This window comes from Priapulus caudatus, unplaced genomic scaffold, assembly GCF_000485595.1.
Source record: "Priapulus caudatus unplaced genomic scaffold, Priapulus_caudatus-5.0.1 Scaffold548, whole genome shotgun sequence".
NCBI classification, from domain to species: Eukaryota; Metazoa; Priapulida; class Priapulimorpha; order Priapulimorphida; family Priapulidae; genus Priapulus; species Priapulus caudatus.
Window position 1 is genome coordinate 186272 of NW_014577609.1, and position 14159 is coordinate 200430.

The 14159-nt window shown below is 44.0% G+C and overlaps 1 protein-coding gene across 1 annotated transcript in view; it reads left to right on the top strand.

Moving 5' to 3' along the window:
* LOC106811529 (apoptotic protease-activating factor 1-like) overlaps positions 1 to 12761 on the top strand; it is a 36814-nt gene extending 24053 nt beyond the window's left edge. Inside the window, exons 17-19 of the mRNA XM_014815189.1 lie at positions 2100 to 2225; positions 11851 to 12071; positions 12717 to 12761. Coding sequence (XP_014670675.1) covers positions 2100 to 2225; positions 11851 to 12071; positions 12717 to 12761 — 392 coding nt within the window. The remainder of the gene's footprint in view (positions 1 to 2099; positions 2226 to 11850; positions 12072 to 12716) is intronic.
* Positions 12762 to 14159: the final 1398 nt, after the last annotated feature.

Genomic DNA, 14159 nt, shown 5'->3' on the forward strand with positions numbered 1-14159 from the left:
AACTACCCAATTGTCTCTATCTGCAACCTGCACAGTGTATCTAGCTCTGCTCCAGGCCATACTAATTGTGCATTAAGATAACAATAGATTCTGAAATATAATTAAGAAACAATGCCAGCCTTGTCAAATTAAGCCAGCCGCCGGCAAAAACCGCCGTCTACTTTCATGATTTGGCCGGCTACTTTTTAGCTCACCTTGACATCGTCAAGATGAGCTATTGCCATGGGTCGTCGTCCGTCGTACGTCGTACGTCCGTCCGTCCTTCCGTCAACATTTGGCTAGGGTCAACGATAACTCAGGAACCATTTGACCCAGATGTTTGAAATTGGGTGTAGTTGTTACTGCTATGCTCCCATATTGAACGTCCTAGTTTGGAGCACACCAGTCGACGTACTTTCGAGCCACGGCAATTTTTTGGCAAAAATGGAATTTGCCATTAGTCAGTTCAGGTTCAACGGATTTTGCTCATTTTTGGTATGTGAATGAATAAGGGCTGGCCCCAAAACGTATTACAGGGGTTTTGATATTGAAAAAAAATTTATGCAAATTAGGTAGGTTTTGGCAATTATATAGCATATTATATAGACATGCAGATAACAGTCTGTGGTGTCACACTCGTCTGGTTCGTTTTACAAGATTTCATTGACAATATCTTCAATGCAAAATTCCTGCTATGAACATATTATGATTTATACTATTATTATTATATTATTATTATTATGATATAATGATTTATTCTAAGCAACATCAAAGCGGGTATGATAGCCGCCATACTACGTCACAAATTGCTGATTCATTTTGGTTTATAAATATTTGCTATCCTATATATAAATATTATTTATTGATTTTCACAATACAAAATCTACCACATATAATTAATCAAGAGTATATTAATGGAGTTCTCGCATATATCTCTTCGTTTCGTATAATGTACGTCGATGGTTACTCCAATATAAAACTGGACTTCTTCATCCTCACATCATTTGTGTCCTTTTTTGTGCGTGAGTGCTACAGTGTAAATAAAACTGAAACAGAAATGGCCCGATCGCCCGAAAAATCATTATCTATCTACCTACCTATATATATATATATTTATATAATATAGATATCTATATTATACACTCCTGGTAATATGATATGCACTGAACCAAAAATGGACCTTAACAGTTCATAGCTTCATAACGATGCCTGAATGCATGAAGTTGGCCTTCAGTGGAGCTAATCTTAGAGAGCTAGAATGGTCTGTCATGGAGCTATTCTGTGACAATAAATGATCATGTGGTTTGATATGCAGTGCATTAGATAGGTCTAGTGCTGAAAGCGTAAGTCCTGACTATGTATGTGTAACGGAGGAGCGCGGTCCTGGTCACGGCACCAGTGTAATGGACGAGCGCAGGAGTGCCGTGGATCTACTGGCGATTTAAGGCTAGGCGTAGGTGTAGGAAAGGGTGTAACTCAAACCAACAGAGGCAAACAATAACTATGTTCGTAACGTACCACATGGGCATTTATTCTCAGACATGATAGAAATTCTGCAATTGGTACAAACGGTACAATCGAGAGTTAGAGACGCGGATAGAAACAAGAGAGGGGAACAAGGGTTAGTCAGGAGGACAGGCAGGTTCTCCCGAGCTTGGCCTGGGCCTCGTCTTTTAAGCCTGTTAGTAATTGGGATCATAAACGCGCGACACAGTGACACGTTTCTCACGGTGCGACTTCGAAAGCAGGTGTTCCTCCACCATCGCTTCTTCTTTCTTGTCGCACCTAGGTGTCGCGATCGAGGTTCATTATCACCACGGGAGGGCTCGGATGTAGCCGCAGTATATCTGTTATAAACGCGTGCCGCTTCCCGCGTCTTTCTCGCTACACACGTTGCTTAATCCATGGTTTCCAACCAGGACACCCTTTCTTAATGAAAATATGGTCGAAAGCATACTCCTTACATGGTACTGGTAGAGAAATTATAATCAACGTTGTATGCAGTCTCACGAGTATTTAGAGGTTGGGCGGGGGCGATAGTAAGTGTGGTTATCGCCTACGTATATACATAAGAAGGAGCGCTGCATGACGAATTGTCACCATACCCTGTGTCTCCACAGGTCACAAGGGTGATGTGCAGGGGTGCGCGACATCACACGCTGGATACAGGGTAGTCACTTGCGGCCTCGACTGCACGGTGCGATTGTGGAACATGGACACGCTGGAACAGGAGCTGCTATTATCAGGTATGTTACATGGGAAGGCTTGGAATGACAATCTGCGTTCGCCGTGCCGTAAACCGACATTTTAATGGGGAAGCAGCCGTCTGAGAGCAGATCAGGTGCAGGTCGATTGCGCTGCATGAGCAAACAGATTTAGAGAATTGATTAATTAGGATTTAATTAGCTCTACCGGTGTAGCCCCTCAGAGAGCAAGGGAGAGAGTAGTGTTAGTATATCCGTCACCATGTGAAAACCTCCATTGGGGATTTTTATTCACAGGTTAATCTCACTGCATAGATTAGTATTAATTTGTTTGATAAGTCAGTGGCAGCTCCAGAGGGGGCACAGGGGGTGGTTGCCCCCCACTAGAATTTTCAGGACAAGGGTATTTTAGCCTAACACCCTCCCCCTCGGGCGCTTCGTGCCCTTGAGCTCGCATGATTCGCCCCCACTACTGTAAGTGGCACGATTTCCAACACAAGGTCAAATATCAAAACCAATTGCCCTTTTCAAAAAATCGGAGCAACAACTCAATAATTTGCACTACGGTGGGCTTATTCAAACCTTAGGTTATAAGCCACCATATCCAGTGTGTTCTCCAGCTGCTGGTCTTTCGAGCTTCCACTGGCCAGCCAGAAAACATTCACGTGACTATAGTCGTGTGTCACGTTCACCTGCAAATCATCCGGATGGATCTCCGTTAGCGATGACTTCACTTTGCTAAGATTCTGTTTTGTAAAATTATCTCACATACTCACTAAACCAGATTGAAAAAGGAGATAGATTGTCACCTACTGAAGGAGTTATTACATGGTAACTGCATGTATGTGATCGGTGGTCCTTTGCAAAAATGAAAAATCTCTGAATCGACAACGCGCAGTACTAAATGAGGTAAGGGGGACGTTTTCCATTAAGCGAAACTAATTTTGATACCTGACTGATCTCTAGTCGATGACCTTCGAGGTATTTGCTCGTTTCTCCGTATGCTAATAGGTCTGTGATGTTTTCAAATAGGATAACGTTGAGCATCTTCTGACGATGTGTTTCCCCTGACAACTGCTTCTTCGTTGGCTTCAGATACTCTAGCTCTGGCTTCAGTGCATCAGTTGGTGGCTGAAACGTGAACAGAGAAAACAATCGTTATGTGAACTGTCAAAGGATAATCTAATGTTGTTAAGCACTACCATCAAAAGGTAATTAAGTGCACCTAGATGGCAATTTACATAGACATATAAATTAAGTGACTTACGTCTTCACATGTGACATGAGAAATAATTTTACCTTTGCTCTAACAAACCACTTCTTCCTGAAACAAAGAAGAGACACTTATATAACACACATCTTCTTAACTCGTAAAGGTTAATCTTCACAACTCACGGTACCATACCGAAGATGAAGACAGAGTTAGGTTATTTTAGGACATTCCATAATTTTAGTTGAGTATGAACCACATCAGTCATCACATGCCCAACACGCAACAGTCTGTATAATTGTTTGAGCTGCTACCTTTGTCCTGTCAGCATCTTATCCATAATTCTAGCGGCCTTAACGTGCAATGGTTTTGTTGGCTTGCCCTTCCGGCATTTTACACAGCTTAAGTATAACTGTCTGTAAACAACTTTATTTACAAAATAACCAGAATACAGCAATAATCGTGGAACGCACAACATTTTCGTGGGCGCTGCCATGTTTCTAGGATGACAAGAATTACTCGAGAGCTGATTGGATAAAATCTTCCGACGCGTAAATCTAAAACAAGGGGCTAGGTGTAAGCGTTTGTTTTGATCGTGACCAAAACCACGCTTCTGTTATCTGTAAAAAGTTTGTCTGAATATAAGTTCCCACGCCTACAGGCGTTACCAAGGCACTAAAATATTATTATGTGTGGTGTCTAGTCTGGCCGAAAGCTAGCCACAAGTTTCCTTCTCGCTTAACACTACGTTTCCTACGACGTGTAACAGTCGGAGAGCCTTGTCGGTTTAGCCGAAAGCAAGAGTTCTTGCCTGCTATGCTTTTGCATCGATCAGCGTGATCTTGGTGCACTGCGTCATGATCATGCATCATTCATTGCAATTTGCATGCCGCTCACAACCAAGCAACGAATGTTTCTGTGATCATTCATGATGTGTACGACCGACTAACTACGCCATGGACCGTGTAAACTACATCTAGTCGTTTAGAATTGGTATGCTGGCGCTGATAAACCAGCTCCTGTCTCACCAACATGAAAACTGGAAAGTTGTCGCAGTCTTTCCTCTTGGTGCTCTCGCTGGCACTTCTTCTCTTATTGTACAATGAGTTCTTAGTCTACTTCATCGTGTTAATGCAATGCTCGTGGCCGTTGGTGGTTCCCGATAGCGTGGCGTCGCCACCTCTGCATGCACTCATCTTGGCCGACCCGCATTTACTCGGCAGTCGCAGGGGACATTGGTGGGACAAGCTGCGACGGTGAGTCAGAGTATATACACAGCAGGCAGGTTTCTGGTATTCAGAATTTGGCTACCGTGTACCAGGCACAGTCCTAGTTTGGGCCCCGGCCATATGTATATTGTATATCATTTATATGCTCAGTTGCTATAACTAGCACTCTGTATATAGGTGTAGTGGCGCCATCTATCAGATAAAAAATCGGTTTTAAACCCGGGGTCCCAAACTACGACTGAGCCGTATTCCCTGTAACCTCTTCTGCTTGTGGTCTGGAAGACAACTGGTAGTTGTTTTACGCAGTGGCGATTGTAGGTTACACTACCCCCCAGAACTTAATTCAAATCCATATGCAGGGGTAGAAATTAACTTTTGAACAAGGGAGTCCAACGGACTCACTCCCCTCAAAAAGAGGGAGTCCGCAGCAAAATGAGGGAGTCCGCAGTCTGAAATTCAAAACTAAAGCGTAACAACAATAACACATGCGCTTATTTTGAAGATTCATGTGATGCACGTCTGCCAAATTATCTTTGGATATTTGCTGAAAAAATACGGTAATTCCGTAAGGCCGTCCTCTGGAACGCACTAGTATAGTTAGTATGGCAGAATTTTCAGGGAGTCGCACGGACTCCTGCATATGTCAAAGCACGGAGTCCGACTGTAAATCAGGGAGTATTTGACTCCGGATTCGCGTTAATTTTGCACCCCGCGTATGGGAGATCGACATTATAGTGGTGGTGTAATGAATAGCACATGGCTATGAGCCGAAAATCTTTGGGTTTGCATCCTACTGTGGACACTGCATGCTATTGTGCTGTCGAGTACGAGATATGGTTAAATAGCCCTTTTGGGTTGAGGACCATTTTTGTTAATTTCAACCCTCAGCCCACCCATCAACCCCAACCCTAACACGAAACTCTTCATTGCAATGTTGAGGTACTAAAGTACTATTGAACTGACGCTCTCATAATCTCGTGGAGAAATAATTCAGATATTTCAAATATATCTTGTGCAGGGAATGGCAGATGAAGCGAGCTTTCCAGACTTCCATGCTTCTTCACAGGCCAGACGCTGTTTTTGTACTAGGTAAGTCTCAGTGTCTGGCTGGCCATACACGACGTAGAAGGCAATTACACAGCGTATACAATATTGTAGATAAGCATAACAAATAATACATTAATATCAATAACACAGAAAAACAATATTGTATATAAACATACATATGTGTGATGCGTTTGTATGGTCAGCAATTGCTGGTCATCATGTCGTATTTAATGCCATTGAAAAGTACTTCGACAATAACAATACCGTATAACGGAAGGTGATAGTAATATGAATTGCACTGTAATAGTGCTTGTGACAGTAGCTACATGTGGATTGCTTCCCTTCTGCTCCTGCCTGCACATGTGCTCCAGTTATTCTCGTTATGTTTGTAATTTGCGAATCGTGCGAGTGTTTGTCTAGGTGACTTGTTTGACGAGGGACATTGGTCTGGCCAGCAAGAGTTTGAGAGCACGCTTGATCGCTTCTACAGCATGTTTGAGGTGCCCAGCAGCATGCCATTCTACGTTGTCGCCGGCAACCACGACATCGGTTTTCACTACCACAGGTTTGTACATCGAAGGTAGTGCATGACACTGCGCTGAATGATTCAATCCCGTACGGACGGACACTAAGCAAGTTTAATATCAAAATATTAATAGTAATTGGATTACTGGCTAAAGATTTAGTTATTTATCTAGTTTTTGTTATAATAAAAGTGGGTAGTACGTTAATTAAATTGATACTTGGTTAGAATCGTAGATTTGTTAATCATGATTGGACCGTGTTAGCCATCACCGTGGCCGCTAACATTAGTGCCACAGCTGCCACGTCTGCCGTGACCACCACACCACCAACAGCACCAGCTGCACAGCCATCACCACCACCAGCAGCAGCAGCAGCAGCAGCCGCAGCAGCATTACAACCATCACCACCAGCAAATTTAAAATAAATTTTCTTTGAAAAAAGGTAATCACTCGGGCAATGATACTAAAACAATTATAGAAACAAATCTAGCCGCTATTTTTGGCGCCACTACAATGTAAACCCTAGAGGTGATTATTGAAAAATAATCACCTAGGTCTCGACCAATCAGCGCGCAGGATTTCCTATAATCACTCGGGCGATGATACTAAAATATTATAATGGTATGTTATAGGTATGCACATGATAACAGTATATATTAACGACAGTATCCAAGCGATGTGATCCAAGCATCCGAAATTAACTTTCACTCGCATGAATTTGCATCACTACACTGGTATTTTATGGCATATGAGACACACTTTTAAAAAATGAATAAAAAATGGCCCTGCATGTACCGTTGCTTACGGTAGCCGGTAGGTTACTAGTACTATGGTAGTAAACTGCTGCCTGTTATAGAGAAAACGTACGCACGCACACCATATATATATATACTGTGTTTCCCCAGGCCAAAGAGGTCTGTGGGGTGGTAAATGTGTTTTGTAATGTGTTTGAGCGTTTCGAGGTCCTAGTAAAGCGAGCAGCACAGGTGCTGGCCAAGCTAGGGTAAGGGGGTCGGGGGGCATACTCTCCCGGGAAATTTGTGAAAAATGATGCATTTTGGTGCATTCTAAGCTATTCTGAACACCTTGTATGAGACTCTTGAATCTCTTTTTCAAGTTGTCAAAGGTTTCGTCAGCGAGGCGGTGTTTTGGACAAATTTCTGTGTGGCGGCTGAGAATTTGATCAAGGCGGCCCGCCTCGCTTGTCAATGCGGGGAAAACACTGTATAGTGTGTGCGTGTGTGGCACTGTGTGCATAGGATGATATGAGACGGTCATGTCAATAAATTGTGAATGTGAGGGCGTGGATGTAACAGTAGGAGAGGAGTGCGGTTGCAGTTGATATGGTCATGATGCGTGACAGGTGCATATGAAAAACTCAGCGCAGCATTTTGGCTGTTAGCTGCAGGTTTATTTTCAGATTCAAACAAGAAACGGTTAGGGTTACTGTAGAGTTTATTGAACGAGCATAAGAATATCACCAAGATGGTATCATGCGAGTTATTTCAAGTGCAGTTACTCTTGCATGTTGGTCAATCCGCCCGTCTGTCTGTCTGTCTGTCTGGCTGTCAGGCTGTCTGTCTGTCTGTCTGTATGCCTGCGTGTCTGCTCTTCAATAAAAAAAAGTAGGAGTGTAAGCGTGGGAGTGTGAATGTATCGGCAGGATAGCAGTGTGTGTGTGTGTGTGTGGGGGGGGGGGGAAGAAAACGATTGCAATTGAAATGTCATCAACAACTATATCTGACATGTGCTTCACAGGGGCACGAGCATATAAGCAAATCAACGCAGCCTTATGTGTGTAATCTGCAGGTCCGTTTCAGATTCAAACGAGAAACGGTTAGAATTACTTACTGCACGGTTTATTAAACTAACGCAGCAATATGACGCGAGTCGTTTTTCACGTACGGTTAAACTTTGAGTGGTGACAAATACCTACCGCTTCCCATGTTATTTTGGTTTGAATGTGTGATAAGTACTCATTTTTAGCTCATCTGACATAGTCAGATGCAGCTTGTAGAATCGCATGAGCGTGCGTCCGTGCGTCCGTCCGGCCGTGCGTGTTTACGCTCCTTAAATCATATTATTTTCTAAAGCAGTCTGTATTAGCACCCTGTATTAGCACACTGTAATGAACCCTGAATGCTCGCGTGGGTAGGCAAAAACATAGGATGGATGGATGGATGGATGGATGGATGGATGGATGGATGGATGGATGGATGGATGGATGGATGGATGGATGGATGGATGGATGGATGGATGCGTGAAGGCATAGTAGTACAGGGATAGTATAACATGCATGACATCACGCGACATTAATTATGAGTGCTTCATTAATTGTGGCGCAGCATCAGAGCTTCATTGTTCTATCAGGGCCTGTGAGTGCGACCCTAGCGTCGGATTTTGGCATCAATAGGGTGGTCATCTGTGGCGGGCTGCTCATGTCAATGGGGATGAGTCTCTGTTACCGAGCCGACAACCTGCCTGTGATGTTCGCCAGCTATTCACTGCTCTCAGGTAAGCTGTACATACAGCCACGCACGCACGCACGCACGCACGCACGTACGCACGCGCGCACGCACGCACGTACGCACGCACGCACGGAGGCAAACGCACGCACGCACGCACGCACGGAGGCAAACGCACGCGCCACAAATCTTACTAACGTACATAATAATTTCATAATAATTCTTAATAGACATGCTACCTGTCATCATATAATACATTACATGTATATACAATTATACATATTATCATATATGTTATTACATGCTGCACCGGTACTGTATACTATTACTTGTTCATACTAATACCATGAGCTTTATTACTGGGATATAATTATTGTATATTTATCATGTATATATTTATTTATATAATATATATTATATATTATATATATTTATGTATTGTTTAAGTATAATTTTACTCGTGGTATACTCATATTCTGCTATATCTTCTCAAGGAATTGCTCGATTGATCTTACAGGCCTCGGCATGGGTTTGGCCTTAACACCTACGATTGCTGTCGTCGGCTTCTACTTCGACAAGTATCGCCCTCTGGCGTCCGTTCTTGCATCGTGCGCGAGCTCTGCCGGTTACCTGCTCGCTCCGGTACTCGCTGTCAAATTAATTGACACCTTCACCTGGCAGGGGGCGCTGCTTATCACCGGCGGAATATGTACGCATCTGATGTTCGCCGGGATGCTCTTCCGGCCGCTGCCGACGTCATCTGTAACAATCCGCAGGACGAAGAATAAGAAGGCAGCTGCTCTCAGCGGCGCCGTAATCAAGAAACTAGTGCTGTACTGCGCGTCGTTGTTGTGCTACCACGCTGGGAACGAGGTCGCCTACATGTTCGTCGTGAAGTACGGTTTAGAGATGGACCTGACGATAGAGACTGTGGCTCGCATGGGCCTCATTAGAGGCACGAGCAGCACGCTGGTGCAGTTTGCCATCGCTCTCATCTCCGGTAGCTCGTTCTTCAATCTGCAGCTCACGTACGCGAGCGGGTTGCTGTTAGCGGGAGGCACTTCCCTTCTCTTCTGCTTCGTGCCATCGCGAGGGATGCTTCCCGTGTATCTGTGTCTGTACGGACTCGGTACGGGTGTCAGCGCTTCGCTGAAGGAGGCAGTCACCGTGGATCTGTTCGGAGTTAGAAATCTGCTGCAGATTGAAGGAATCGTCAGCTTTGCGACGGGCTGCTCTAGTTTCATCGGACCCATGATTGCCGGTAACACACTCACACACAAACACGCACGCACAGCTGCACAGCCATCACCACCACCAGCAGCAGCAGGTGCACAGCCATCACCACCACCAGCAGCAGCAGCTGCACAGCCATCACCACCACCACCACCAGCAGCAGCAGCAGCATTACAACCATCACCACCAGCACCACTGCCACCACCACCAGCAGCAGCAGCAGCACCACCACTGCCACCGCCACCACCACCACTAGCAGCAGCAGCAGCACCACCTCCACCACCAACAACAACAACACCACCACCACCACTACCACCACCATCACCACCACCACTAGCAGCAGCCGCATTACCACCATCTCCACCAGCACCAACAGCAGCACCACCCTCAGCAGAAACAACAGCCCTGATGCTGATGCTAACATTTGCCTGTTACAGCGTCAGCAGAAACCTTCACGCCAGATTCCGCGACGCGCTCCGCTCGCCTTCCGTGCAGCTGCTGCCGGTGCGTGAGTCCCTGTTCATCCTCATCAACAGCATCGCGATGGAGGGAGACGGATGCGGAATGTGTCGGGAGGCAGAGACGCGGCTTCGAGACGTCGGGAAGCTGCTACGATGTGCGGAGGTAGGTCAACGATTCTCACCGCCCGCTGTAACATAATTAAATTTTTTTAAATGAGATCGGTAAATTAACCACTCACAAGAACTGACCGGTTAATTTACCGATCTCCCAGATCAGCAAGATAACGACACTACCTTGGATGATCTCGCTGGGTAAATCTTGTTCACCTGGTTTCGTCCGTCATTTTACATGTGTGCGTGCCATATTTTTGACAGGCCTCTGACCAGTGTGGTTAAATTCGTATAGCCGTCAAGAATGTTTATCTGTGCAGTCTAAACGTTCTATTGTTTGCAGCGCAACGACAGCACGTGTGTGGAACGGCTCGGTGTCGCTTATTCCCGCCCCGTCGTGATGCAGCACTTCCCAATGTACCGCGCGTCTGACGCTAACTGCACGGGATCAGATGCAGCGCCATCTAGCGAGAAATCTAGTAAATTCCGGGAGAAATGGGAGTGCCTGTCTAAAGAAGCATCAGAGTTGGTGGGTGGTTGATAGGACAAACTACAACTACTGTCATTCGTTCTCACTGCTTAACACCGCTTAAAACAACCGCTTTATTTTTGGTTTTACGGAGAACTTATATGGACATTATGAATATTAACATATGAATATGAATTATGGACATTATTATACTATGGAGTTATGGGCATCTGAAATACGTCACTGTGGTATACTATGGTGGCAGGGCAGCGGCCAAGTGAGATGAGGATAAGAACACCACTAGGCGGCACCACCGGCTGAATAATGGGTTTATCATGATGAACTATTCAGCAGCGATTCTCTCTGTTATGCAGGTTTTTGCGCAGTGCAGACCAAGAGCAGTATTTACTGGCCACACACATCATGGCTGTCATAGAACGCACGCGGATGGAACCCCAGAGTGGACTGTGCCATCATTTAGCTGGAGGAACAGGAACAACCCAGCTTTTCTGTTGGTGAGGTTAACTCGTTTTTGGTGTTTGACCTAGTGTTGACAATCGTGCCACAAGTATCTAACAAGTTAATACTATGCTAATTGCTATGTGATGAAATAAGCTCATGAATAAAGATCCCCATGGAGGTTTTCATATGGTGACAGATGTACAGACTCTCCCCTCTCTCTTGCTCTCACATGCTCCCTCTCTCCCTCCTTCCCAGTCATGTGAAGTTACAATGAAGACAACATTATGCAAAAAACATGTCCACGAGATGACTGCAATTACATATAATATAGCATGGTATAGTACAATACCGCACACCACAGTACAGCACAGCACACACAACAGCACAGCACACACAACAGCACAGCACAAGGTAACGTAACACATTGTAACGTAATGTAATAACGTGTATATGTAGGTCACACAGGAGCTGTCAACGGCTGCCATTTCTCCCCGGACGACGCGCGCATCCTTTCCTGCTCAGACGATCAGACGGCTATCGTGTGGGATAGCGCAACTGGTGGCGCCCTCGTGACCTATGCGGGCCACCGCGGAGGCGACCATGGCACGGGCGTGACATCGGCAGGATTCTCCTGCGATGGCACACTGGTAGCATCGTGTGCCGACTCCCAGATACAGGTAGGTGGCGATCATTAATTATAATTAATTTATATAATCATTTTATTTTAATTAGTTTATTCAATTATCATAAAAACTGATAACTGATAATTATCAATTATCAGTTTTTATGATAATTGAATAAATCATCCGACCCTGGCTAGGATGCACGATTTGGTGTCCAGCATCCTTGCCAGGGGGTCGCATTCCAAAGCCGCAAAAACGAGGTTATACTGTTTGATTACAACTCATTAGTTATTAGGCATGTAACTAATATGCAACACATGACATGCCTATTACGATTTTTGAAGGCACTTAGATACGCGCTGGATTATGTGTTATTCAACAAGATTCAACGAGCCTGAGGCGAATAATTGTTTTAGTATCATTGCCCGAGTGATTACCTTTTTTCAAAGAAAATTTATTTTAAATAAATGAATTGTTAATTATTTATTAATTAAAATTTGGTTTGAACTCTCTCTCTCTCTCTCTCTCTCTCTCTCTCTTTCTGTTTCTCTCTCGTCTTCTTCTCTCTTCTCCTCTACCTAGGTCATTTAAAATTACCCATATTATCGCAAGCACATGAACCATGAGGTCCAAGTGGTCAACTGCTGTTGTGCACTTTTAGGAAAATCTGAAAAACGGTTTTTGTATACTTTTGTGCAGAGATTTGGTGATGAAAAAGTGTATGGTCTGGATGTTTGCTCATAGCAATCAATGTTGGTCATTGTTCTCGGTCGCTCTTATTTTTCCATTTTGTTTAGAGAGGTTTGGCATGTGGCTGTAATTATATGCTTTTTCCTTCATAGTTGCCTCACACAGTCACTTTGTAATGTTTGAAAATTAATTATTTAACCTTCTTGTGTCTAGGTCAAATTTACTGCGGACAGGCAAGATGTCAGCAAGTGTTTCATGCCTGAGGAAAACACAGTCATTTGGACGTATGTCGTCGGTGCCATATGTTCAGCATTGCTTGTACTTCTACACGCTAAAGGGCAGCACGTATTTAAAATGTGCCAAAATGCATGGCCTTCCAGAACGTGGTTACCAATTAGTAAAAGTAAATCCGTATGACTGGGGCTTCAGCTAGTTCAGTATTGTTATATATCTGCATGCATTTACAACTGCGGTGCGTACAGTTTTGGCTACCAGTTGAGCTTCTTCGTTTAACCTATGTGATCGGCTGTTGTTTGTGAAATAAAGTTTAACACATATTCATGTCTTATTTTTTCATGGGCTTCTGATATATCTTCTTCCTAATAATCTTCAAAAAATTATATTAGTGTATCACTGCATTGTTATATAGACTCGTTTCGTAGGACTCAAATATACGCTCTAGGATCCAACGTGCACCATGGTTCCCACAAAAGTGTGAATTATTTTTTCAATGACATTTCAAGGACATATGTTTTTTTTCAAGGACAATCTGTGACAAGTAGTTTTTTAGAGTCACCATATATACCTTAGATTCATATATAAAGTAAAAATGGTTGTTTTACACGAGTGCCGACAGCAGATTAAACAGCCGCTATAGCTCGCTGATTACCAACGTACACAATAGTCGTTTCATATTGTCATTCACGTAGATACATGTCACAGTCCTGTGACAATATGTAAAGCTTTGATGTAACATGTATCACTCAGAACTATGTATCACACAATGTACTGTATCACTCAAAAATTTTATTATTTTAACTGCTCAACACTTGCATTTATCAGATTTTTTCTCCATGAAAAAGACTGTCTTCAGTACATGTATTTGTAGTTGAATTACATGCAATAAAGATTTAATAATAATAATAATAAACAGTTGCCGGTTCTTTACGCTGACCTTTCATCTGCTGTTTTAAGCAGTAACATTAATAGTGAATAAAAGTAATCACTTATTCCTTACTATCCGCGAGAGGGGGAGGGAAATACTGAGGGGAAGGCAGTGAGAGGGGAGGAGGAAGGAAAGAGGAGAGAAATGAGGGCGGGACGGGGGAGGGAGGAATGCAGACGGAGATGTGCACACGCATGCGCAGACGGAGATGTGCACACGCATGCGCAGACGGAGATGTGCACACGCATGCGCAGACGGAGATGTGCACACGCATGCGCAGACGGAGA